Source organism: Trachinotus anak, unplaced genomic scaffold, assembly GCF_046630095.1.
Source record: "Trachinotus anak isolate AG129_WGS33_773 ecotype Australia unplaced genomic scaffold, CSIRO_AGI_Tana_v1 ptg000012l, whole genome shotgun sequence".
NCBI classification, from domain to species: Eukaryota; Metazoa; Chordata; class Actinopteri; order Carangiformes; family Carangidae; genus Trachinotus; species Trachinotus anak.
In genome coordinates this window covers 20,743,505-20,771,290 of record NW_027273863.1, presented here as the reverse complement: position 1 = coordinate 20,771,290, position 27,786 = coordinate 20,743,505, and the positions used below count along the sequence as shown (strand labels likewise).

At 41.4% G+C, this 27,786-nt stretch overlaps 1 protein-coding gene across 2 annotated transcripts in view; it reads left to right on the top strand.

Annotated features, from left to right (window-relative positions):
* The window catches only part of kirrel1b (kirre like nephrin family adhesion molecule 1b), a 68,730-nt gene extending 41,451 nt beyond the window's left edge, over positions 1-27,279 (top strand). The window contains exons 2-15 of one of the 2 annotated variants that reach the window (XM_071491434.1): positions 58-207; positions 5,643-5,792; positions 7,578-7,735; positions 10,904-11,054; positions 11,703-11,808; positions 12,584-12,732; positions 13,508-13,635; positions 14,124-14,250; positions 15,986-16,086; positions 19,809-20,025; positions 21,121-21,228; positions 23,100-23,227; positions 23,934-24,008; positions 25,492-27,279. In XM_071491434.1, the coding sequence (XP_071347535.1) occupies positions 58-207; positions 5,643-5,792; positions 7,578-7,735; positions 10,904-11,054; positions 11,703-11,808; positions 12,584-12,732; positions 13,508-13,635; positions 14,124-14,250; positions 15,986-16,086; positions 19,809-20,025; positions 21,121-21,228; positions 23,100-23,227; positions 23,934-24,008; positions 25,492-26,151 (2,408 nt within the window). In that variant the 3' untranslated portion in view covers positions 26,152-27,279. Of the gene's footprint in view, positions 1-57; positions 208-5,642; positions 5,793-7,577; positions 7,736-10,903; positions 11,055-11,702; positions 11,809-12,583; positions 12,733-13,507; positions 13,636-14,123; positions 14,251-15,985; positions 16,087-19,808; positions 20,026-21,120; positions 21,229-23,099; positions 23,228-23,897; positions 24,009-25,491 lie in introns of both variants that reach the window. The other variant, XM_071491433.1, reaches the window with a different exon arrangement.
* Positions 27,280-27,786: the final 507 nt, after the last annotated feature.

The window sequence follows — 27,786 nt, the reverse complement described above, 5'->3', positions numbered from 1 at the left end:
AGGTCACAATGAAAGAAGCTTATCATTGTTTTCCCTCTCTCTGTCCCTCTGCTGCAGTGTGGTGCGTTCGTTTCTCCCAGGAGCCGGCAGACCAGTCGGTGGTACTGGGAGAGCGGGTGGTGCTGTCCTGCGTGGTCTTCAACTACAGCGGCATCGTCCAGTGGACCAAGGACGGCCTGGCCCTCGGCATCGGCGAGGGTCTGCGAGGTGAGGGCGGGGACAGAAATTCTGTAATGGGAGAAAAAACCTTGCAGCTTCACCAAGCTGCAGGGATCAAAGTGAAGTGAAGAAGGGGAATAACTCTGCTACGGTTTTGGTTCAGTTTTGACTGTAAGAACCCTGACAAAAGCTATTATGGCTGAAAAGTGCAGGGGTTTTTTAACATTAAGGGAATGAACACTGTACAGAGAGAGATAGAGTTAAGAGCCAAGAGGCGTGTGAGTGACAATCTGGGCAAAAATGAGTCCTGTATATCATGCTGAATTAGAGAAAATCCCTCACACTGCTGACAAAAGCAGACGCACATTCGCATTTACATTTTAAGCCGACACGCACATCAAGAATGACTTACTGTGAATGCAACAGTAAAGTACGCTTCATTTTAGAAATGGCAAAGCATCACATGCAAACAAAAGTGAGGAGAGTCAAAGGGTCAAAGCCTGAACAAACAGAGAGGAGCCTTTTTTTTCCCTATTTGAGAAGCGATCAGCGGAAACCCAGAAGTGCAAAACGAAAGAATGAGAAGCAGAGAGAAGAAGGAAAGAAAAAAAGTCCTTCACTGACCTTAGCCTCATTTCTGCAAAATACATTCAAACAAGCTTTTACCAGTGTGGCTCACTGACTGTTGATATTGACATCTTATGACTGCAGCTGCTGATAGCTCTTACTCTTTCCTCCTGTGATAAATCTGGGAAAGCGATGAAAATGATCACTCAGACTTTCATCTGTTCAAGGATGAAGAAGCGTCTCTGTCCCAGAAATGAGAAACTTCTCTGGAGCATAATTATATACTGTATGAAATATTAAAACTTAAATGCTTCATTATAATCGGTGAAGAGCCTCTTGTTGATAAAAAGGGATTTATTGATGAATTTCGCCATAGATGTGTGTAAACATAACAGTTGCCAAAAACCTGCTTTTGACTTAGAATCTGGCCTGCTTCTTTATTTTTTAGGTCATTTTTTATTGTTTTATCCATCGACATCTTTGATGCTCAGTGGGTCTGTTGTGGTGATTCTGCTCTGCTCTTACCTGCACCTGTCAAACAAACTGCGAGCAGGATTATGACATCAACAGTTTGAGCTGGTGACACTGCAGAGACTCAAACTAAACTGCTATGCTAAATACATATTTTTACTTGCATTAAAGCAAGAAACCCTACTTTAAAGTGATAGTTTGGGTTATTTGACGCGCGGTTGTGTGCGGTACTTACTTTGGACAAGTAGACTTGAATACAGACAAAAAATGCCAACAGAACCAAGCCACCAGCTACTGTGCTGCTTATTCTCTACATGCAGTTATTCTGTGGGCTTGATAGTTTGACATGGTCTTTTTAAGAAAGGTTTTATTTTTGTTTTGGTCAGGGGCAACGCCTTTTGTGCTTTTGATGTGTTGATAAAAAGACGCACACATTTGTGCAGCAAAAGACAGAAATTGACCATCACTACTTTCCTCCAATTTCTTAATCGCTTTATCTTGCCGTCAAGCGTCCCTTTCCTTTGGAACTACATTTCTCAACCGTTGAACTACCGTACCACTACGCACAAGTGCACCCACAGTGGACACTGTATTAAGCCGCAGATCAGCTGTTTAGGTCAGAAAGAAATAAGCATAGGTGTGCTCGTGCGTAGGAATACGTTAAGGAACAGTTAAGCAGCTGAGAAAATGTAGTTCCATAGAAGAGGTTTGCTTGAGGGCAAGAGAAAGTGGTGAAAATATTCAAAATATGTATATAATGGTAATAATGGTGATAATAATGGCTGTATATACAACTTTTTTAAGTGGCTAAAACATGTTTTTGTGGATGGCCCCATCCACAGCAGCACATCGCTCAGCTTCTGTGCCAGTGCTCTGGGTGGCTTCTCTAAAGTGAGAGGGCCCTGATCCCAATCTACTGCAGGTAACACACTAACTGTGTGTAAGTACCTCACACAACCTCACAATAAATAACCCACACTATCACTTTAAAATCATTCAATGATAGAGGGAAAAAAAGAGAAAAAGATATTTACTTCACTGAAGAATCTAATGATGGACTCAACAAAACCTAACATTACCAACAGGAAGTAAATTAGCACTCAAACACTCTCAGCTCTAAACCACAAATCTCCATTTCTCATCCACCGAGAACCACACACATTGTATAGCATGCAAACACATCACATACACAACCACCCACCCAGGCATTCAATCAACCCACCGCCCACACAAAAAACACAGACACACACATTGTCACTCAAGTGGTGATCTGACATGTGATGTGAATCTTGTGTTCAACTCAATTTAATTCACAGGTTCAGTAAAGGTCAGCACATCTCCCTCTCTCTCTCTCTCTCTCTCTCTCTCTCTCTCTCTCTCTTTCTCTCTCTCTCTCCCTCCCACCCTTCTTTCGTTCCCTCCCTTCTCTTGTCTTTTGAACTACAGCTCCATCATCACTTAGCTTTATGTATTTCCCACATCACCTCCATTGCTTTTTCATCTTTCTTGCTCCTCTGCTGGTTTCTCTCTGTTCTTCTTCTTCGTCTTCTTCTTCTTCTCATCCCTTCCTCCTCCCTCTTTCTCTCTGTCTGTCGGTAATGCTCTCTTTGTCCTTGCAGCCTTTTTTTTTTTTTTGCAAGCATAGTCCCGGTGGCAGACACACCAGCATTTGATAAACATGTTGTTCTCTTTGTCTCTTTATTCTCTGCTTTTCAGCCATCTATCATCCCCTTTTGTCCACTCTTCATTCTGAAATTGTCTGTGCTGCCATCCCTCCCTTCATCTCTGGCATACTGTCTCTCAATCTTTTCTTCCCTCTGTCATATTGTGAACACGAAGTCGTGTGATGTGGGGGGGGGGGGGGGGGGGGGGGTCTGTAAGTTGTGAATATTTGCACCAACAAATAATATGAATTAATTCAGATCTGATGATGTGTTGCTGGTGCGTGTGATATGACATGTAAGAGGTTGTTATGTGCCCTGTATGATCTTATAGAGCTTTTGATGAGAGAGTGGGCGTGCGGTAAATTCGTACCTGCAGTTTGAACACCCACACACATGCAGATCTGCATTCATTCACTGACAAAAACACACAATGTTCCTCCACATCACATCACATAAGTTGTGCATGTGAATATAAAAAAAAAAAAAAAAAATCCTTTTAAGATATGATCAGTATACACCAACCTGTGTGTTGTGTTTACATGTATCATCGCAAATACCTGGAACACACGTCCATTCCCTACCTGCAGGCATCAGTGGTGGTAGTTTATTGTTTGTCCTCAAACCTCCTCCTCCTCCTCCTCCTCCTCCTCCTCCTGCTGCTCCTTCTCCTTCTCCCCGGGGTGCTTTCACCTCTGTGGTTGCTATGCTGCGAGGTGCTGGAGTGGATGATGTAATCTCCACTAATACTTTTGTCCCCCCCCCCCCCCCCCCCCCCCCCCCCCCCCCCCCCCCCCACCCCCCACCGTCCCACCGTCCCACCCTCCTTCCTCCTCTCTGTATACCCCGACTGCCTGCCTGCCTGCCTTTGCCATCTGAATCCATGATGTCATGTTAGGATTGGGCACGGAGGATCAATGAGTGCCCCCTAGTGGGACGTCACGCTCAATTATGTCTTTGTCTGAGAGGCGAGGGTTCAAACAGAGAGAGAAGGGGGTGTTGTAATTGGAACGGCGCTGCCTGTACTTCTGCGGTTTGTGCGTGATGCTGGAATTGATGTGGCATCATTGTATATGTGGCAATGCTTGATCAGTGTTTGTGCAAAAAACCCTTTCAGCTGTTTATCTCCGACTGTGTAATTGTGCCGCTGTGTGTTTGTATGTGCGTACTCCTGCATTCATTACCTTCCTCTGGGTTGTTTGTGTAAAGGGCCTACTATCATGATCTCCAGATGCTCCGGTTAATGCAGAAAGGTCTTCAGAACTTCCGGCACAAATGCCACAGACGCTGAACGCAGTCCACGTGCTATGATTAAAAGCTTTGACATTTCCACATGAATACATGTACCATTTGCTGATCTTTGTCTCTGACTGATGTGATACAATTGTGATTCAGCTTTTATCCATTTCACAAGAGCTTTTACATTTGCTTTATCTTGTAAACAAGTCAAGTGTCAGTCCTTTGCTGCACAGGGAAGCAGAAAAATACCACAGTCAATGACACAGACTAAAAGAAGATGAAAGAGTAAATGTACAAATGTTTTCAAGGATTTTCCATTCCTATTTCTGCATATTTTTTGTGTCCCCTATACTGAAACAATTACTGAAAAATGTATTACCACACTCACCTTTTCTGGTGTCTATTCATTGAGATAGTTTTAGTTTTATTTCCTGAGGTTTTGAGATATACATCTCTGAGCTTTCTGTTGCAACCCCAGTAAAATAAATGTGAATGGGATTTTGTCTGTGCTACTCGCAGCACTGAAAAGCAACATGTAGTGTCCCAGTCACTGTGGGTAATCCACAGAATATATGGAACTGGGGCTGTGGCAAAATCAGATTTTTACCACATGATTATTGTGCCAAAAGAAATCACCATTGATAATGTTTTCTCGATATCTATAGAATATTTGAATGACAATAACAACAAAAACAACAACAGGATGAGCTGATCTACAGCAGATCTACAAGGGTTAACATTTGCTATCATGATATTATCATATATGTATCATTAACATGATATTTTTATCACAATTATCATCAGTGCAGGTATGTCACAACAACCCTACTTTTTTACTGCTTATCAAGAAGTAGTCCCTATGAAAACTGTTCAGTGGTTTATTAATTTAGGTGAACTACATTACATAAATAACTACTTATAACATTTCTTATCATATTTCATCATCTATACTTTTCCAGCCTAAGCTTTTTCTTTGGCAGAAGGTTAAAGATGTCGGACAGCTAAGGTTCCTACATCCATCATAACAAGTGATATCACAATATGTGAAAAATTGCCAACTCTAAAATTAGAACCTGGAGTCTTCCTCCCTCTGTGCATTTACAATTTCACCTAGTTTTCTTTTTAGTTGATGGAAATAAAAAGTTTTATTCCAAAAGCCAACATAAATGTTTTTTTTGTGTTGCAGAAACTCATCACTCAGTGTTTCTAAAATAAAGATAATATCATCCTCCAACATTGATCTTTTGTGGCGGCAGTGCTATTACGATGACTCATGACTGTAATAGCAGTGCGTAATGTAGCTCTTCCTTCAAGCCAACAATCATCTCCGAACAGCATTCTCCAGGTGGCAGACTATTTTTAAATTACATTCCAGAAGTTCATTTTCCAAATGCGACGGAGTTTTCTGACCTGCAAATAAACCATATTATGATGCATGACTTAACAGTGGAAGTAAAACAGGGACTTCAACGAGAGCATGAATCACAAAGTGAGTATTCCACTCCTCATATTTAACTGCAAACCTGCTGTGTGTGTCTCCTATAGCCTGGCCCAGGTATCGTGTGCTGCCGGCTCTGGACATCGGCCAGTACAACTTGGAGATCTCCAATGCTGAGCTGTCTGATGACTCTCTGTACGAGTGTCAGGCCACGGAGGCCGCCCTGCGCTCCAGGAGGGCCAAACTCAATGTACTGAGTAAGTACAGATACAGGTGCCATTTTCCTGGTGCTTTTTTCGGATTTTCTGTCAACCAGCATAGTTTGAGCAAAGGAGCCTTTCATTCGAAGGAAACTCGAGGTGATTGTCACATACAGGAGAAGAATGTGTCCTCGTGAAGAGGAGGTTTCCTGAGTTGAGAGAATGAGTTTTTCTCTCTGGAGGCCTTTTGAAGCTCTTGAGGTTTTCATTTGCCAGACTATTGACTATATTTGATGTGTCATTCTTGTGTTTCCTGTCTGTTTGCATTAACCAAATCACCATCCTTCACGGCGAGTCAACAGAATCCATGAGTTAAGTTTTTTCTTTCTTGGAACTGTGCTCTGCCAATATTACATTAAAAAACAGATTAGAGGGTCAAAAAAAGCACAAGTGCAAGTGCAAACTGAGAAATGCCTCAGCAGCATTGTGTTCATGCAGTAAGCGTATGTGTAACTTTGAGGTTAGAAAGTCAAGTCGAGTCGATTTTTATTTATACAGCTCCAAACCACAACAGTTTGGAGTTATCTCAAGGCACTTTTCATATGGAGTAGGTCTCGACCGTACTCTATGATATTGATTACAGAGACTCAACAATTCCCACCACGAGCAAGCACTTGGCGACGGTGGCAAGGAAAAACAGAACCAGGCTCGGGGGGGTGGCCATCTGCCTCGACCGGGAGAGAGACAGAGAGAGAGAGAGAGAGAGAGACAGCGCAGGAGGGAGGACCACCCTGCAATGATAGTCGTATTAGTAACAATGATAATAATGACAATGGCAATGATGATAATAATAATAATTGTAATAATAGTAATAATAGTAATGGTAATAATAGTATAATAATAATACAAATAATAGAGAGCAATTTATATGTTTTTTTCTGCCATCAAACGTGGTTCCTTGTTGGTACTGGGTGGTGGGGATTGTTGCTTGACAAGAGCTTCAGCCATTGTTGTCTTTATGATAAAAGAGGTTATAATATGTCCTCTGGGCAACGTTAAGTCTCCAGAGCAGACTGGAGGCTACAGTGTGTCGCTATTGGAAACTGATGAGATGGGCCAGGGCTAGCTGGTTAGCGTGCTAACTTCAGTAGAAGAAATAACATGACAGAGAAAAGAGTTAACATTGGTATTGCTTTCCACCGCTAGAGACAGCTTTTGGCGAGTAAAGGAATGAAGTTTGATGCTGAACTAGACTGGGTAGTTAACAGTCCTTAATGCTAATGCTGGCTATGTAGCATTAGACAGACTAACAAATAGCTCCTTTAACTGTGGCCATAATGCAAAATTTATTCAGGCAGTGCAAGTTAAGTTAAAGTTCAACAACTAATTTGACAACTGTTGTTGTTATTATTATTATTGTCATTATTGTTATTCTTATCATTATTATTACAGCTTCTATAAAGGTTCCTCGCAGAGCTTCAAATTGTTCCTCAAGAGTGGGTTCTTCTAAGAACCTTTTCCTCAAGGTTCCTCAAAGAGGTTCCTCCACAGTTTCAAATTGAAGAAACTCTAAAAGTTCCTCAAGGATCATCTTGTCTTAACAGTATTGAAAAAGGCCAAGAGGTTAAAGGTCAAGCAGTTAAAAACTGACCTTGTTTTCAGCTTGATGGAAATCCAATGCATTTTCAGGGTTTTCAATGACCAAATGTAGAATTGTCTCAACCTGATCTACTGAACTGTGCACTGATTGTGTACATATGAAGGTTTATTTGTCTGCATGAGTGCACACTTGCATAAATGAGTCCATTTTAAAGCATGGATTTTTGCGTGCTTCTCCTCCAGTCCCCCCTGAGGACCCAGTGGTGGAGGGAACCCCAGAGCTGCTCCTGATGGCTGGGACTCCGTACAACCTGACTTGTGTGACTCGCGGCGCCAAGCCTGCGGCACACATCCAGTGGACCAAGGATGGAGTCGCTGTGGAGGGAGCCTACCAGTCCACGGTGACTCACACACACTCATGCACACATTCGAATAATAGCAAACACACGCGGTGTGTGGAAGGCACAAAACACATATAAAGTTTATCACACTAAAATGAGATCTACTTAATCTCCTATGGCTTATGTTAGCCTCACAAGACTTTGTAGTACAAGGTCTCGCATAATTACAATCTGCTTCTCAATAACATCCACTCTCGGTCTGTTTATTTGTTCGTTTGTACAGTGTGCTTCTTGCCGTTGGCACTGAATTACAGTGTGCGCACCTCAGGCCATGCAGCACCCCTGGAGTCCTGCATTAGGGAAATACGGTGTGTGTAGTGCACAGCTTAAACAAGCTTAGCACATGACTTTCTTGGTTTTTTGTTACTAATTGCAAAACTCTGACCTGCAAACCTGTGGGCAGAAGCTTGTTGTGCCTTCAAACCCGATTTTAAGCATTTGGGACCCAATTAATACAGTATTTATTTTCAGTAGTGGCAACGAAAGAGCAGAAATAACAGATACAACACCAACATGAACTACATCAAACTGAAACCTGACAGTAACTGTTAATAGTATTAAATGATCAAGAGAAGCATCTTTGCACTGAGAGAACGCCTCAGCTGCTCTGTTATATGATGAAAGACACAACAGGCAAAAGAAAATGAAATGAAAGTAGGAGAAATGAAAAGAGTGGCGTTCTTTTAAGGCCAAAAAAATTTGTGATTTATTTGGAAAAACAACACGTAAGCATGACATGAACATCTCTTCATCTCCTTTATTGTATCATTCATTTATCATAAGAGCTTAGATTTCAGGCTATACGATGAGAAAGAGGAAGAATAGAAATCATATCTTTTCTCTACATTTAAGGTGTTTTAAAAGTGGAATGAGAGGTGAAATGAAACTTGATAACACCTGCAGGGATACTTGTGCTTCTATTAGGTCGTAGTTTAGATTCCCACTTGGGCCACAGGCTGCAGTTAGATCCTGCAGATGCACAATGAGTCCAAACCAGTTGTCCATCTATACTGAACGCTTCGGTTTTTACTCCCATTTTTCATGAGTTGAAATAAAAGATCTAGGATTTTTTCTGCATACAGAGAGGCCTTATTTCATTAAAAAAAATAAAAATAAAAATAAATTCACAAATGTGTTCAAATCGGTATGAATGAGCATATTTCTTTTGCCAGGATAATCCGTCCACCTGACAGGTGTGGCATATCCAGATGCTGATTACACAGCATGATTATTGCACAGGTGTGCCTTGGGCTGGTCACAGTAAAAGGCCACTTTACAATGTGCAGTTTTATCACACAAAACTATTTGCATGATTTGAGGGTAGCGTGCTGAATGTCCACCAGAGCTGTTGCCCATGGAATAGACGGTCATTTCACTAACATGACATGTTTCCAAAGTCATTTCCGAGAGTGTGGAAATACATCCAACCAGGCTCTCGCTCAGCAGACGGCTCACCCGTTGAGCTGGATCTGAGTGTATGACAGCGTGATCCCCTTCCTGCCAATATCCAGCAACTTCAGAGCTGTTGAAGAGGAGTGGGCTAACAATCAACAACTGACTCAGTGTCGTTTTGATCTCAATCAGATCTTCATCCGATCAGTCTTTACCTGATTCAGTTGATCCGGCATGCAGGCTTTCATGATGTTTTCATGCTGTTTTTGCTATTTGTTGGCATGCTGTTTTTTTTTTCAGCTATGCGACTACATATGTAATCACACCTCCTTCCAGTGAGCTTTGTATCACCATGCTCACACCTCAGGAAAAGAGAAGTACATGTGGATACAGAAATAGATATCAGCTACCTTCCACCGTTAATGGTTGTGACACAACTTGAAACACAAAGATCTGAGACACTTTTAATTAACCTGCATGCACACATGCCACAGACTCCCACACACACACACACACACACACCCATAGGAAGGAAGTATAAGTGACACTTGCACATTATCACTGTGATATATCTTGTACTCTTTTCTCCCACATTCACACTCCTCATGCTCCCATATACTCTCCCACACACATGAAATGATGCCCGCGAGCGCACACGCACATAGACGCACACACACACACACTCACTCTCACTCGCACTTGCACGTCTTAGCTTTCATATGCAGCAGCAAACACACTGACTCACACACTCAAACACAGATGTTTTTACATTTCTCACAGCCAGTTTTATGCCCCCTACACATGCTCATACATATTACATGCTGCACTTATGTTACCGTGTTACTGACCACGCATTTACACTACATTGCGAGCTGAGCACACTTTCTTGACAGGTTTTGTGGCTGCATGGCAAAACAGCCCCACCTCCTCAATCCAAGAAGACTGGATTTTATGTTCCCATTGTGCAGAAGAAGATTTATAGCTTCTGGTTTATAGCTGCAGCTAAGGAATATTTTCATTATTTATTCACCTATCAATTATTTTCTGAAGAGAGGATGGATATCTTCCTAATACAGGCATCCTTTAATCTATAAAACGTCAAGAACTGTGAACAATGACAGTCCCAAAGCCCGAGATAATGACTCTTGCCTCTCTTTTCCAAACCCAAATATGTTCAGTCTACACTGATGTAAACATGAGAAAAGCTGCAGCTGATCAATGAAACGTTTCTGTGTTTCTCTTTAGCTTCCAAATGAGTATTCAGCTCTCATTTTAAATGCAAAGCCGAGTGTCATAATAAAACTGAAGTGCCTGCATTAATTGAAAGAACATTTTGTTGACAGTCACTTTCCTGCATCATTATTAAATATCTAACTTGTGAAAAGATGGATTTCTGTCTCCTTTAAATTCTCTTTTACACCTCTTCAGTTTTCTTTCATGTCCCACTTAAACTTTTGTTTTTCTTAAATTTCTACCACCAGGTTGTTATTTCTATTTCTTTTATATGCCATTTCTTCATTTCTCCTTGCTCTATTAGTAATGCTCCTATGTCTCTCTCCTTCTCCCCCCTGTCTTCTCTCTTATTTTTCCTATGATGTTCTCTCTTCCCTCCTTTTTATGTCCTTTTTATCCTTCCTTCCACCGCGCTCCTCCTCTTCTTCTTTGATCTTTCTCTGTCCGTTCCCTTCCCTGAATTCTGCCCACCCCATCCTCTACCCACACCCTCCTCCTCTCCTCTCCTCTCTCCTCTCTCCTCTCCTCTCCTTTGTTGAACAGGAGGTGCTCCCGGACAGGAAGAGGGTGACGACCAGGAGCTACCTGCCAATCGCGCCAGTCGACACTGACAGCGGTTCCAACTTCACCTGTGTGGCCAGCAACCCGGCAGTGCCCATGGGCAAACGAGCTACTGTCACTCTTAATGTCCACCGTATGTTAAGCTTAAACTTTTTCTCACTGGTGACTGAGGCTTAGCTATTTCTGTGTAGACACATAACAAAATCACTCAATCAGTTGCCCCAGCACTTGTCGCCTTTAAGTAATTATCAAGAAAAATGACACATATGCTGTGTACATGAATTTACAGCCTCTATTTTTCACCATTCTCAAACCTGGACTTGTTCCAAATACGATTTAGCTGCTTGCGTCGTTTTTGGCACTGATTTTTTGAGGCCAATCATTTTCACCTAAAGCAGTTCAGCAAGTAGATTTCCTTCAACTCATGGAAAATAAGAAAGACTTCTTGTGTTTAAAGGATTTCAGTGGTGTCCCTAAAGAAATAAGGAACCATTTCTCACAAGAAAATTGTAGTTTGAATATTCAATCAAGAAGATTGATGTGTTTTTCCAACCTGGTGTGGTTGGTAATTACTGGGAGAATAACCACAGTAACAGTAGATGTGAAATCAGTGCTGTGTCAGTAACGAAGGCCGTAGAGAAGTGGGGATTTTATTGTGTGACTTATTTATGTGGGAAATCAATCATCATGCTGCTTGGTGGTGGTGCAACACATCAGTCATTCACACTATCATTCACTTTATCTTTAGTTGTGCGTTGAATATGCATCTTTCCCTGTGTAGATCCACCCACAGTGACGCTGTCCATCGAGCCTCGCTCTGTCCTGGAGGGCGAGAGAGTCACCTTCACCTGCCAGGCCACTGCCAACCCTCCCATCATGGGCTACAGGTGGGGATGAAAATACAGAAAGCACAAGTGCACTTCAAAAACTAAAAAAATAAATCAGCACTACCTAACATAAACCAAAATATGTGCTACTGTCTGTTTAACATTGTGTGTTGAGATGTGATGGACTTGGACCTGCAGAGCAGCATGAGGAGGCGGATTGTGATTCTGTGCCAATAAGTTTTCCAGTCTGCTTACATCCACCCTCTGGACCTGATCTTAAATAGAAATTTCTGCTTAGAGAACAGAATTGGTGAAAGTATTGAACATTTGCACAATTAAACTCTGACTTTTATCTAAAGTGACAGTATTGAAGCAGCGAAATTGCTAAATGCAGGACTTTAACGTGATGGTTTTAAACTGAGGTTTGAGACTCCAGCACAGGGTTCCAGTGTGGGAGCACTGCCAGGTACTCCGGCACTAAGCCTGTGGAGTGTATATTAAAATGTCATCTAATGGCAGATGTGCAATATGGTTCTATGATTTTCAGCTAGATATCTGGCAAGATACAATATGGATAAATTAAATTAAGAGAAATGTATTTCTTTAACCTGCAACCATTCTCTCAGGTTGTTACAACAAAATTTTTAATAGCTTTAACTGAAAATATATAAAACTCTCATGTCTAATAATGGAAATCTAACATTTGGATCGCTGCCAAAATGGTTTTTTTTTAAAAAACCCATTATGCTTCAATCTCCTGCTGACAAACTGACATAACAATGACTTTTAATGCGTAATAACATAATGTGAAATGGCAATACGTGTTCTCCGTCAGATGGGCTAAAGGTGGCGTGCTGCTGGAGGGGGCGAGGGAGAGTGTGTTTGTCACCACAGCCGATCACTCCTTCTTCACTGAGCCCGTGTCCTGTCAAGTGTTCAACGCCGTGGGAAGCACCAACGTCAGCATCCTGGTGGACGTGCACTGTGAGTGTCGAGTGCAAACACTCCTGAACCATGTGGGGTTCTGATGATATTACATGATATTTGTCTGTACGTGTTGCCACACAGTGTCCGTGTATCATAGCAATAGATGATTAATGTGCTCTAAATTCAGTTAAATTCATCTCAGTTCAGTTCAGCCTTGTGGCATATGTTTGCTCAGCTTTTTTATGATCCAGATGTCCAATGACTAAAATCCTTCATCTGGTTTAGATATTTACTTAAAAATGACAATGGTGTAAAAAGTGCATCTTACAAATTCTGTTTTGAGTTTCTGGCAGGCAACCACAACACCGACACATGCATTTAGGGGATATGACATCATTGACAGGCGACCAAATGAAACATACCACTACCTTTATCAAAATAACGTATTTCTCCAGATTTGAGAATTGCTGTAAACATTTGTGATAATATAAGTACACAACTCAAAAATATATATATATAACATAGATCTAGTCATTTTTAGACAATTTAATGTGGAAACATTACATGTTATATCTTGAAAGAAGAAAAAATGTGTGTTGGTTATATCCTCTTGTTGATTCTACTCTAATAAGTTCAACAAGAAATTTGGGGCAAAATGTATGTTAAATCTTTTGATATTTTGGGATATGTTATGAAAAAAAAGTTCTCCTGTCTCCACTTTTTCTGTTTTAGTTTCAGTCCTTTTTTTCTCTGTCAAACCACTAGGTGATCCTCTTTAGTTCTTTAACATTTGTCCATGTACAGGGGTTTTAACTCTCTTCCTGTCTTTCAGTTGGCCCGATACTGGTAGTGGAGCCCAGGCCAGTCACAGTGGATGTGGACTCTGATGTCACTCTTAACTGCAAGTGGTCTGGAAACCCTCCTCTCACCCTGACCTGGACCAAAAAGGGCTCCAGCATGGTAAGAACGAACCATCCAACCCTCCCCCCATCTATGAGAGGAAGGTTTTTTTTTTTCATTAAAATATCATATATTTTATACTTGTATACAGGAAAGGAGAGAAAGTCAGATACCACCAGATACTGGGGTAAAGCCCATGCCTGGAACTATAGCCAAATCCTCCAGAAACCCCCCAATCCCAGCCCATATTAATGTCTAAGACCCAGACCTCATAAATGTTTGCTCAGTTGTAAAGCAGACGGTTAGTAGTGAGACTCCGTCTTCATATCTTAAATCTTTAATTCATGCCTAACAAGTTAAGAAAGGCTCCAGGAAAAAAAAACTAATGGAGCCTGCTGAGTAAATCAACATGTTTTATGAATTAAATATAGATCTCCCTCCCTCCCTCTTTTAACGTCTCTTCCCTTCTGTCTGTCTCCACTCTGCACCTCACAAATCTACTATCCTGCTTCTTATGCGCACTTATCTACTTATTTATGTTTGTCCAGGTGCTCAGCAACAACAACCAGCTGTATCTGAAGTCAGTGAGCCAGGCTGATGCAGGCCAGTATGTCTGCAAGGCCATCGTACCCCGGATCGGAGTGGGCGAGACCGAGGTTACACTCACTGTCAATGGTCAGTTACTCACTCTGCCATTAATCAATGTGCTGATATTAGCAAAAATTATAAAATTTGTGGAGCAGATCTGCCTGTGCACAGAAAAAAAATCTTGTGCCAAGTATGGAAGATGAATATTAAACCACAAGGACCTCCATGATGTGTTTTTTTGATCTAGAGTCTGTAATCATGTCTCTTTATGCACTTCTCCGACAGCTGAAGCCACTGAATACACAGAATATAGCACCACATGGGTCTAAAATTATGTTGACCCAGCTTGATTCATTCCAGCCCAAGTCCAAACCAAACCCAGGAGCTAATTTTTCAGCCCTAGACAGGCCCAAAGCCAATTTTTCAATGACAAACCTTTGTCCCAGAGAGACCAGCTATTGCTTAATAAATCTAAACTGATTCACCAAGAACACAATGACGAAAAGCGAGTTCAAACGTTCCTTCAATTTTTTCTCGCTGACAAAGTGCCTGGTCAAACCAGAGAGAAGGACAACGAGATTCATTGGCACGTCCCTGCAAAATACGAAGCGCTGAAAGCTTGGTGACCCAGTGACCACTTGTGCACTCATTCACTAACTAGACAATATGACAACACAGTTAATTAAAATTCCTCCAAAACACAGAGCTTTGACGCAGGAGGCCAGTGTTGGTTTACCATTTGAAACCGATAGTCATTGTTGTTACTGCTCCACAACTGTGTTTATTATTGTTAACCACGATGACAAGGATCCTCTGAAATCTTATTTTAACCCAAACCTAACCAAGTAGTTTTTGTGCCTAAACTTAACCAAACCGCGATTGCTAAGCTTAATCCCAGGGTTCAATATGCTGCCTCTACCTGTAATGGATATTTATAGGAGAGACAAGCAGCCAATCACTGCTTTAGCGTACCCCATCTCCAAAAGCCCGTTTGTGCAGTAAATTAGAATTAAGAGTTAAGGCAGGTTGTCCACTAATCAGAAGATTGGTGGTTCAATCCTTGGCTCCTCCAGTCCCCCAGTCAAAGTGTCCCTGGGCAAGACACTGAAAGTTTCATCAGTGTATGAACAGTAGAAGCACTGTATGACTGTGTGTGAATGGGAGTGTTTGAGTGGTCAGTAAGGCTAGACAGCCACTTTAGAAGTAGTCCATTTACCAAGCATTTACATCAGCTATGACAGCCCATGGTCTATCTTATGTGCATAAGCTCAACATGTTAACACATCTATTACTCCAACCTCACTGTCAATTTGCAGTCTGTCACTAGTTCTAATTTAAGAGTCATACACAGGCGCTGAAAAACTTGAACTGATATAACAACTGTTGGTGTGACCAGGTTCTAAATCCACAAAGACGAGAACCCATGTTCCCCATGAATAACAGCACACAGCTACAACACATCACGCTTACATTTCCAGCAAATGTGCTGCCAACATGACATCAAGCTCCCTCCACTTTGCCCCAGTTGGGCCCACAGTTTATGAGTGGAAAACATGTCCTTCATGTTCCCCATAAAGCAGCCATGTGTGCCAAGAAATGGAGCAAACGTTTTAATAAACATCCCCCTGGTGCATCACATTATCAAATACAGTTTATATAAAACGCTTTCTATCGTCTTACTGGAGGTCTTGTGTTTACAGCAGTTTCTACACATTAATGTGGTAATGATTTATATCTTCCAAACCTTTCTAAATGAAATGTCTAGGTTTTTTGCAGTAATCCTCCCTCTGTCTGTCTTCCCCATCCTATCTCACTCGCTCAGGTCCCCCCATCATCTCCAGTGATCCAGTCCAATACGCTGTCAGAGGAGAGAGAGGCGAGATCAAGTGTTACATCGCCAGCACACCCCCGCCTGATAAGATTGTAAGTCCATCCTTGGAAGTTGTAATTTGCTGCAGAGGTGCTCGACCTTTTCAGATTGCATCTGCCTCAAACAGAATCCTGATCACAACAACTCCCAGAATGATTTTCTGCTTTCGCTTCTTTTTGGCCCGTGTTACTCTGCAAGCGATGGGTACAAGTGGCATTGTTCTCCAGCTGTGTCACGGCGTGAGAATGATGTGTTCCCACTCTGTGGTGGAAGGTGTGACTCATCAAAAACAGCTGCTGTTGAAATGAAAGAGGGGACAGGCCGTACTGCACACATGTTCCAGGGAAATGTTGGAGTGAGGCAGATAGGATACAAGAAATCATGAAAAAGAACATTGTGCCCACTGTTTATTACCACATGTTTATTTAAGTATTTTAGAACAGTTTAGTGTTTGGATAGCCTAGTGTGAGAACATTAAATTGTATTTTTTCATATTTGAAAAGGAAAAGATAATCAAATGTTAGAAATCCCATCATGAAAACATACTGTCAGCTCATCTGGGCCTCCAGTCCAACAAATCCCAGCCAAATGTCTTTGCAGTTTTGAGATATCGCCCATCATTTTTTTATTTGTCAACATGTTTTTTATTTTTTCCATAAGCCATGTCACAACTCAGGTCTTGTACAACAGTGAAACCCAGCCTTACAGTGTCGCAACATGTGCTCAAACACCCCTTTGTCATACCCCTCCGACAGATGGGATGGCCTTGGGATGGAGTTGTTGAACAGTATTTGACTACAAGAAAACACAATGGCGGCGGTGAATCCATGGCTGCATGTGTGAAGACAATGTGATTGTGTGGAACTGTCTGTTTAGTCTCGCTCATCACTTCTAGTGATCCATTTAGAGTTTTCTGCGTATTTGCCACAGTCGCCAGTAAAAGTACTGAGGTTCAGCACAAATATGTGGGTATGTTTATATATTTTATTAAGCTATATTTTATATGTTTTATATATCTTTTTTTTCAAAACTTAATTTAAAATTAGCTGATCCTCCTGAGGTAGATGCACCCCTGGTAGCCTTGGTTGGGAATCACTGTTATAACATGTACCAGTGATATTAATCACTCTGCCCTAGAGACAGTGTTAGCTGTCCTTCAAAGCCACTAGAGCTGTGTATCCCAGCTTCTTTGACTCAAAACCCTTAAAACAAATCAATGTCTAATAATTCAACCAAATATCAATTCTTTCTTCTCATATTAAAGTAAAATTATCCTCTTCACCGGGGGCGCTTCTGTGTCTCACCTGGTAGAGCGCGTACCATTAAGGGTTAGTCCTAACCACATGCAGCCCTTTGCTGCATGTCATCCCCCCTCTCTCTCTCTCCCCAGCTTTCCTGTCTCTCTCACTGAACCTATAAATAAAGGCATAAAAAGCCAGGGGAAAAAAAAAACTCTTCACAAGAATGAAGAATTTCATTTGTGTAGCAGAAATATGTCTTTTCCTGCTTTCCTGTCCTGTTAATCATATAGTGACCTTTTGAGAGGTACCAGCCCATTGGCTGGGAACAGCTGGTCTAGAGGTTAGAGCGATCTGTTTGTAAATGATTTGAGTGTTGTATCAGTCAGTTGCAACAACACCCCCCCCCCAACCCCCCCGCTCTTAAACAATTTCTGTCAAGTTGCCCTTGAATGACACATTTCACCCGCAGCTCCTCCACTCTGCACCAAACTGAGATGTGACTTTGTGTAGATGTGATTGCTGCAAGAAACACTTTTGAGTAATTTTCCGCAGCATTGTTACATTTTCACAAAAACAAAATGTAAATATGTCAGTAGAATATATTGAAAGACACTATAATCACATAAAAGTCTACATATGGAGGCTTTAAGAGGAGCGAGTGAGAGATGTTAGTCATCATGACAGGCAGTGTAGCGGCCAGACCATATTGATTTTAGTGTGAATTGGACCTACCAGCTAAAACCTCTCCAATTCAGTGATCCCTTCCAAAGTGGTAGCCATCCTGTCTATAAAAGAAATCTTTCACGGACTGCCGTACCAGCAAATTGTAATGGAATATCCTCCTGAATGTGCCACAGCTGCACAACTCTGTGCTGTTTTTTCATTCCTGCTTTTTGCTAAAGTAGCTGAGTGCAATACTTGATCAAGCTGCAGTTTAATTTAAAGTGTCTGCGCATTATATAGGTTACAAAATGAGTGGTATGGTGTGTGGTATAAACCTTTAAAAGGGAAAATACCAGATTGCTCACGAATCACCAAAAGAGGCCGAAAAATGGGAATAAATTCAGTAATGACATTTGAGTTTGAAGGCGCGAGCGAGCGAGCGAGCGAGAGAGAGAGAGACAGTGTGGGTGAAATAGATTGAAATGAGAGAGGCATGAGATGGAGGGAGAGTAAAAATCTGTACCTTTCAGCGTCAATTATACAATTGTGCAGCGCCAACACGACAGAAATCAGAGCTTTTAGGAAGCTTCAGCCCCCTGCTGCACTGGCAGAGAGCTCAGAGCGTATAATGTGGTGCGACATTATAGTCTCGGCTTAATGCAGAGACACAAGGACTTATAAAATATGGAGTAAGAATCTGTGTGTGTATATGTGTGTGTGTGTGTGTGTCTCTCTACACTGTGCGTGTGTGTAAAAGAGGGGCAACTAGAGATTGAGAAACAGAAACCAAAAGACAGACAGTGGTGGTGCAAGAAAATTATTGTGAGAAAGAGCGATAAAGAAGGAAAGATCGGGCCGTGAGAGGCAGAAAAAGACGCATTATGCAAGATTGTCAGAGGGAAAAAAAAAAAAAGCAGAAGGTTTTGGGGCTTTTTTTTTTTTGGATTTTTCCTTCCCTGATTCTTGATCACATTCTCCTCTTTCATTTTTTTTTAACCAGGTTAAAAGGTACATTAGCCCAACATATGACTCTATGTATATTTGATATCGTCATGCTCCATATTTTATATCTTCAAATTTCTACCTCAGCAGATTTTAAGTAGAAAAACCTGCTTGAGTTTTTATCGGTCATGTACACTTGCTGCACTGTGTGTGTGTGTGTGTCTGTTGTGGTTTATTATTATTTATTTCTTCCCCAGCCTGAAAAGTTTCTGAAAAAAAATTAATTAGACCTATACTGCACCAGGAGAAAAAAAAAAAAAAAACAAGTTACCAAGGTGTGAGAACACAATTTGTTTTGCTTAAAATATATTTCTTGCCCAGACTCGCTTCAGTCTCTCTTAACCTTTCTTAACACCAGCCCATCTGTTGGCTCAGTGTTTACTTGTGGCTGTGTGTGTGTGTGTGTGTGTGTGTGTGTGTGTGTCTGTATGTGAGTCTGTTGTGGTTAATACTATTTAAGATAAGATAAAGTGAAATTAGCATTATTGATCCCTGAGGGGAAATTGGGCGATTGCAGCCATAAAGAGCAGAGTTTAGATAAAAATCCAAATTAAACATATTGGAGATTGTGTCTTCATCACACTTATACAGAGCTCCTATGGGCCTGAAGGACATCCTGCTGTGTTTATCATGAACAGAGTTACAGATGTTTTAGTGTACAGATGTGCCAAGCCTTTGCTCTTAACTTAATCTTAAACTAAAGTAGTATTCTAGTGGCCCATAACTATTTGTTATGTGCTGTGAAAATGTAATTGAAGGTAGAATGTGCAGTAACTTACCCTGACTCAGGTGTATTGATAGTCCCACTCTGCTTTCTATCTGTTGGTCCAAGATTAGGAGCTAAACAAAGCCTCTAACATTTGTCTCAGGTCTGGGCATGGAAGGAGAATGTATGGGAGAAGGAGAAGGGCACCCTGATGGAGAGGTACACCGTGGAGCAGAGTAAACCCCCGTCCCAGGGCGGGGCTGTTCTCTCCACTCTCACCATCAACAACGTCATGGAGTCTGACTTCCACTCCCCGTACAACTGCACCGCCTGGAACTCCTTCGGACCTGGCACCATGATCATCACCCTGGAGGAGAAGGGTATGGAAACAAGGGGGGTACAAATTGGTGTCAGCTGAGTGTGGTAGTTACAATACCATTAATCCTCAAATACACAGTTTGTGAGTACAGCTGACTCATAGCATGAGGCAGGAAAGTGCCTTAAACTTAGCAATGTGCCAGTAAAAGAAGAGTAGAGGACGCCTGCCCATGTTAAGAAAAGCTTTTTTAAAACATTAAAGAAAAGTTTTTACTAATATTTCATAAGATAGGAAACACATACAACACTTTGCATTGGACCCTAAAGATGCCACATGGAGTCTGACCAGTAGTGGCGCTATGGAGCAATGTTTTAATGAGCATTTTGTTCATATTCTGTGCTGCACAAGGACACTCAATAACACGAGTATGTGCAAAAGCACTCACAGAACTCTACTGTTGTACAGTTGGTGGCAGTAGTGTGCCAAGAAATGTCACAATGTGCAAGAAAAATACAGTGAAGAAGAAAACTTGTACATCAAGCCAATGCACATAAAAAAAAACATTAAAAAATTTGAGGAAGTAAATGAATTCAAAATGTTGAGCTTTAAGGACAAATAAAGTGGGTTTCACTATGAAACACAGAATGTTTGTTAACAGTGAAAACTCCACAGGCTACCCTATAATGTCCTTGGATGAGATGCTCTTCTCTCTCGAACAAACTGAAGTGCCCCTGAGCAAGATTATTAAGCGGTGGCATCAGCTGGAGGACAGAGAATAGATAGTGTTGTTTGTCCATTCTGGATTGTTATGCATTTTATTTTGAAAGCTGGGTAAATCACATTACATTGAGAAAATGATTTCTTCTTGCTGTGCCAGTCTTATCTGATTCTTATTCTTTCAGCTGTCAGATTTTGCAGGCTTCAGAAAATCTGAGAGAGAGAAAGAGAGAGAGAGCCTGGATTTGTCTTCATGTGTGCTAACAGTGTTTTTATCCCTTGTCAGACTCACATGCTTTATCAATGTAACCAGCCCTCAGAGATTCAATACACAACAGGATTTGTGCTTAAACGACACAACATTCATGCAGGTTTTTGTAACAATGAGGCAGCAGCTGTCCCTCAACCCAGACCCTCTCTCTGCTCGTGTTTGTTTCAGATATTGTTCCAGTGGGAATTATCGCCGGCGGTACGGTGGGCTCCTCCATTCTGCTGCTTATGTTTCTACTGGCACTCGCCTTCTTCCTCTACCGCCAACGCAAAGGCAGTGAGTGCACATAGTGGTTCTTTAATGTCTGTGTGTGTGTGTGTGTGTGTGTGTGTGTGTGTGTGTGTGTGTGTGTGTGTGTGTAGGTGCTCGCACACACTTACTGTATGTCTCTATCAGTCTCTCTTTCATCCACTCTCCCTATCTGTCATTCTGCCTTTCCACGAAGAAAGGAACATATGCCAGCCGTATAGCATTTTATTCAAATGAGATTAATGAATATTCATATAATAGGGCAAACTGCCTTAAACGCCTACTGTACATTTCCGTTTTCATTCAACTGTTATGGAATTGTGTGATTATGTTTAAAGTAAATTGTTTTAATATGCCACTCGTACACTAGATAAAGGACATAAATAACACAGCAGAAAACAAGAGCATTTAAAGGTGAATGGTATTTAAATTATGAATTCCTATATTTTATTTCTACAGCCCATGGCAATTCCAATTAGTATTTATGAACACAAACCAGAGAGATGGCGGTGTCTTCATGTTGTGTAATTTTGAGCTGCTCCATAACAAATAAAGAGTTGGGAAAGGCAATGAAGGTGACTGGCACATTCCCCAGAGGGATTTTCTGGGGATAAGAGTATATTTTCTGGTTCCGAGCTGATAACACCACTACAGAAAAGATATTGTTTGAAAATAGAAACTCAAACAAACATCCCTGTGGCTCCAGATAAAGCAGTCTCTCATTTGTTGTGTATGATGCAGCTCAAGACTTCACAGATTTAAATCTTTACTTTTGAGGTTTCTGGCTATGGAAGGAAGCTGCTCATGTTGACTAATATTGACTGTTCTGTCCTAGAGATTTATGAATTAAACTGAGTGGTGCTGTGTTTAACATATAAACATACTGTATCTGTTTTATTGGCCTAAAATCAAACTAACACCCCCATAATGAAATGACATGAAGTATTTGCCACCACATGAATGTACAGTAACAAGCTGTATTTCTGAAGGGGATTTTAAATGCAGTAAATTCACCACTTTCCCAGAATATTCCTCTTTGTTTTTTTCATGCATCTAGATGTTTGGTGCAGCTGCAACACAAAATTAAAAAGAATAGTGGAAAAAATGTTATCTAGACCTTTTCACCACATGCCGCAACACCAAAAGTGGTCATTGAAGTGTCCAGATTATGTTGACATTGAAATATTTTATAAGATTTTTGAGTGATATAGTCCTCAGATACCTTTTAAGAGGTTGTGTATTTCAAACAAAATGCCCTAATGCAATAAAAGGCCATATATGTAGATTTTTAAAAATGTAATCATAGCATCTAACATTTTTTTTGCATGGCAAAAAATTTAGTTTTTAAAAAAAATAGGCAATCACATGATGTATTTTTGGAAACCACCACTAGGAGTTGCTGATGTTAGAAATTTTGACATCATATCATAGGCGCTTTAAACTGTGTAAACTTTAATATCTAGGACATTGCCTTATTTTCAGGCAAAATATCAGCTTACTGTATCATCACATTTACTGGCAGAAAGATTTCAAACTCTTCATCGTCCTTGTTATTTTCATCATAACAGCCCATAAGAAAGAAATCAATGCCAAAGGAACATGCAGTTTTCTCATTTCATCATGGTGAATGCTGACGTCCTCAAAATTCAAACCACCACCTCTCTCTGCCTTTTGTGGTTGCCAGCATACCAAATTGCCCAATGCACCCTTATCAAAAGAAAGAAAATAACAGAAACAAGGCAAATAATTGGCCAGACAAGTCAGACAAAAACAGCATTAAGCAGAATTAAGTGTTTTTACTGTTGCTTTTGTTGCTTTTTAATGAGACTGTCAAATAAATCAATAATTTATCTTGACATTGACCCAGAATATGACTGGAGGTTGTGTTTTAATTCCAGGTCGCCGAGGTGTCACCCTTGGTAAACCAGACATCAAGGTGGAAACAGTCAACAAAGAGACCCACAGCCTGGAGGAGGAGACGACCAACGTCTCCACAGCAACTCGAATGGTCAAGGCCATGTACTCCGTGAGTAGATACTCATCTGAGTCACTGGGGGCCGTGGAGAGGAGGCGTATGGGTCAATGGCCTTAAATGTACAGATACCCTGACACAAAGGGCGACATGGCAGGAGAGGCAGTTATGCACGTGCACACACACACACACACACACGCACACACACACACACACACATGCATCTGCAAACACGCATTTAAGTGCACACACACAAACAGACACACGACCCAAAATCAAGAAAAGAACAGACTGTACACACACATACATACACATATACACAGATGAAGAAAAACAAAGTAGTACATTACACATCTTCCAAATACACAAAAAAACACATATGCAGTGCATATTAAACCATTATATTCACACTTTAATAGAGAACTAACTGACATTAATACAAACACACAAAAACATACACACACACTTTAACGTCATGTTTCTTTTAGAAACCCTGGAAGTCCTGGAGAATCTAACCAAGGAGGCTCCTTTGGTGCGGTTTTAAAGCTCGTCCTGAAACCTTTTTTTTTTTTTTTTCTTTCTTCCAACTAAGCGTTTCTCGTCTTCCACTCTCTTGGGATGAAAAACCTGAAACTCTGTTTTCCTCTCCCCTCCCTCTCTTCTCCTTCTTTCCTTTCTCACCCTCCCTCTTTCCGTGTGTGTGTTTCGTTGTTTGATGGTTTAGTTTCTGCCCTCTGTTTCCCTCTCTCCCTCCACTCAGCCATTCAAAGACGACATGGACCTGAAGCAGGACGTCAGGAGCGAGAGCGACACCCGCGAGGAGTACGAGCTCAAGGTGAGATGGATGGGTACTCACTGACGTTTTAGCATTTTGACATTGGATTATTTTTTCCTGAAGCATCTTTAAGATTGTATCCTGCATGGTGGACAGACATACTGCATGTCATGAACTTTGTGGTCATATCCATCAGTGAGTGCTGATTACCAGTTGCACTTTTTCCTCAGGTTTGGTATTTGCACTGGAGGTAAAAAAAAAGCTTTGTTTTCATAAAAAATGCTACCTTTTTTCATAATCGGTGCCTCTGAAGTTCTTTAATTCTCACTTTAACAAACTAATTAACCTACAACAGCGAAACAAACTACTTCAAACACAGGTATTGACTTGTATTCCAGAGTTATCTATCACCCACATGAGCTGTATCAAGTTGTATCATTACATCTTGTGCTCATGCACATACTCTACACAGCATCATTCACACCATTACATTTTTGTACAAAGCATGAACACATCATCGGCTGCCCCCATATCACCAAACATATCAGCCTTTAATGTGACAATATACAGTACATAAAATATGAGTGTAGTATTATGTCATAGGAGATTTGTTGAAAGTCACTTTATTATAGCAAATTAAGCTGGCTGAGGTAGTATGTTTTTATTTTTTATTTTTTTCCTAAAAGCTACTTACTTTTATCAGAGAAAATATCCTTACAGGTCCCATATTGTATAAAGTGAGATTTCCATGTCTTATTATCATAAAGCAGGTCTAGGTCTATCAAAGCCTCAGTCCACAGAGAAATGCACACAGCCTGTATTCAGAAACCAAGCCTTAAAATGAGCCGTCAGGACTTCTGTAACTTTGTGATGTCACAGCAAGGCAGTCACCACTCTCTGCCATCCACCAAGCCCCGCCCACCTGGACCCAACATCCAACCTTGCAGGAATTGGTTTCTCTGAGTGTTTACCTGAAATCTGCCATATTTTTATTTGATCACTCCAAAAACAGTCAGCCAATCAGAAGAGCGGCTCAGAGCCTCTCTTCTGATTAGCTCAATGACCTGTTGTTTCTAGAGCTCCATAGAGAAGCCTGCGAGGAGATGTAAAACTACACTGAGACAAATAAAACACTGAAAAAGTGTTAAATATGGGACCTTTAACGAACTTAATACAACTTCATTTTAATCTGTTCTTATTTATAGATATATTATTATTTTAAGTGTTTTTATTTGTCTTTATTGTTGGATTTCTTGCAGTTGAAAAATGCATAACTTATTTTGTCTGTTTTGTTGTGGATATAAGAAAAATGCAATAGTTCCAGGTACTTCTCTAAAGTTCCTTTCTTTATGATTTACACTATTATATAGTTGTATATATATATACACCCAAATGTTATAGAACTACCATTTCTTATGTCAAGACAAGCTAGCCAGAGCACAGACCAGAAGTATATATGTCTTTACTACTACAATGCTAATGCTTGTTATATACAGACCCAGAAATGGGACTGAAAAGCTAATTGTGTCCTCTCTGATCACAGGATCCAACCAACGGCTACTACAACGTCAGAGCCACCACCCACGATGAGGCGCGCCCCCAGTCACGTGCCATTCACTACCAGGGAGAGTTTCGCTCTCCGAACCCAAGCACCGGTCCAGCCGGTGCCACATCCAGCGGACCCTCAGCTGCCCCCAGCGGTGCAGTTCCCCCAAGTGCAGTGCCAGGCTCAAGGACAGGCTGCTATGACCCCCGCCCACCCTCCAGGATGTCCCATGCCACCTACGCCCAGTTCAACACCTTCTCCAGGGCAGCACAGAGCCAGCAAGCTCCTCCCAATCCGGCTCTTCAATCGCCTGGAGACTACCCGGGAGACTGCGGCCTGCTGGACAGCACAACCCAGCTGGCTTATGACAACTACGGATACCCCTCCCAGTATCCCAGCTACCGCATGGGCTTTGCTCCGCCCATAGAGGAAGGGCCAGCCTATGAGATGTATCCAACAGGACAGGGGACTGGGCCTGGGCCTGGGCCAGGTCCAGGGCCAGGTCCAGGGCCGGGTCCGGGGCTGGGACCGGGGCCGGGACAACAGAGTCCTGAAACAGGGCTGGGGAAGTATGGAAGCTCCACTCGCTTCTCGTACTCGTCTCCACCCTCTGACTATTCCCACAGACACACACAGCGGATGCAGACTCATGTGTGAGAAACATATATACACACTCTTTGGCTCGCTTTTTGCAGCAGCAGTACTTACTACACATAGAAATCCTCCCTTTCTATACATAAACATTTAAGAACCTGTTTTCTCTTTCCATCGCAACCAGTGCATGGAATTTTGTTAATTTTCTGAACCAATTAAACAACACAACAACACACAGCAGTCAGCAGCAACGCATATACTCTAGTTAGCAGCAATACATACAACACATGCAAAGCAACATTCACACACATTTGCGCAGACCTTCTGTTGCGTGCAGTGTTTATGCTTCAACAAAAGCAGCAGCGTGCCACAATCAAGAGAAAAGAGACAATTAGAGGAGTAGAGCACTTTGAAGACGGGAAGAAGAGGAGCACTGAGAGCTTAAGTAGGAGCAGAGGAACCATTTTCTTCATGCGAGCCTCCCTTTGCTCTTCAACCATCTCCCCCTCTGCATCACAACCCCCCCACCCTACCCCATCTCTGTAAATACGTGCAAATTCAGATTTGGATCATTTTAAAGTAATCTCCTTGTACAAATCTATACAGTGTGATGCAGTACAGTGACCTGAAGCAAACCTCCCTGCAATCCACACTTTTTTTTGCATTTTTTTTCTGACTCTAACATGTTGCAAAACACACATACACACAAATCTTTAAAGACTCATCTGTTTCTATGTATTGCAGCAACGGGGCAGCTTGGACTATTACTATATCTGGCACTTTTTGATCCTCTTTCCTCACTAAAACCTGCCCAGTGGCCATTTTTTACAAGATCTACCTTGATTTAAGTGGGACAAAGCTTCTTAAGGTGGTACAGTGAGTGACCAGAGTGCCGATGCTTTTGTGCCAACACACACAAACTATTGACGTGTGTCTTTTTTTTGTAAAGTGTACGACAAGATGCTCTGGACGACGAGGTTTTCTACGTGCTACATCTAAGAGGAAAGGAGCGGTAGCAAGCATCTCTGTAAACTCCTTCACCTCCTCACCTCTCATTTTTATCATCATGATCCATTTCTAGACTTCACATTTCACTCAAGGCCAATGCTGTAAACAGTATTTGTGAAACGAGGTGTGGCAGGAGCGCTTTTACATTCAATGAATTTCTGCAATTTGTACAAAAAAAAAAAATACCTCCCCTTCCTCAAGTGTCAAAAAGTATTTGTTTCTCTCACTTGCACAGTAGAATAGATTTTTTTCCCATATTTATACCAAACCATGTGGAGAAAAAATGGCATTCAGAAACATTTTATAGTATTTTTATAAGGCGTTGTGGACCAAAGGTTCAGAGTTTTTGGACGACAGTTTTTAATGTGTAAGTGGCAACGTGAGCGTTATTGGAAACGTTTGAGTTTCTTTAAAAAGAGATGGATGGTATTTTTAAAGCGGATGTTGTAGACTTAAATTAGAAGATTTGAAGAGCTTCATTCCATAATGCTGAATATCCAGCCAGTGGATATCTCTGTATGGTGTGAAACTCTTCCTTTGTCTTCCGGTCTTCTGACTGGACTGCCTTTTTTAAACGTCAACACATTCAAAATGATGGATGGAGAACAGGCAGCTGCTCACTCTGAGCTGTGCTGCGGACGCTGTGAGCAATGAGATGGTTCAAGTGTAGTCTAACATATCAAAATGAAG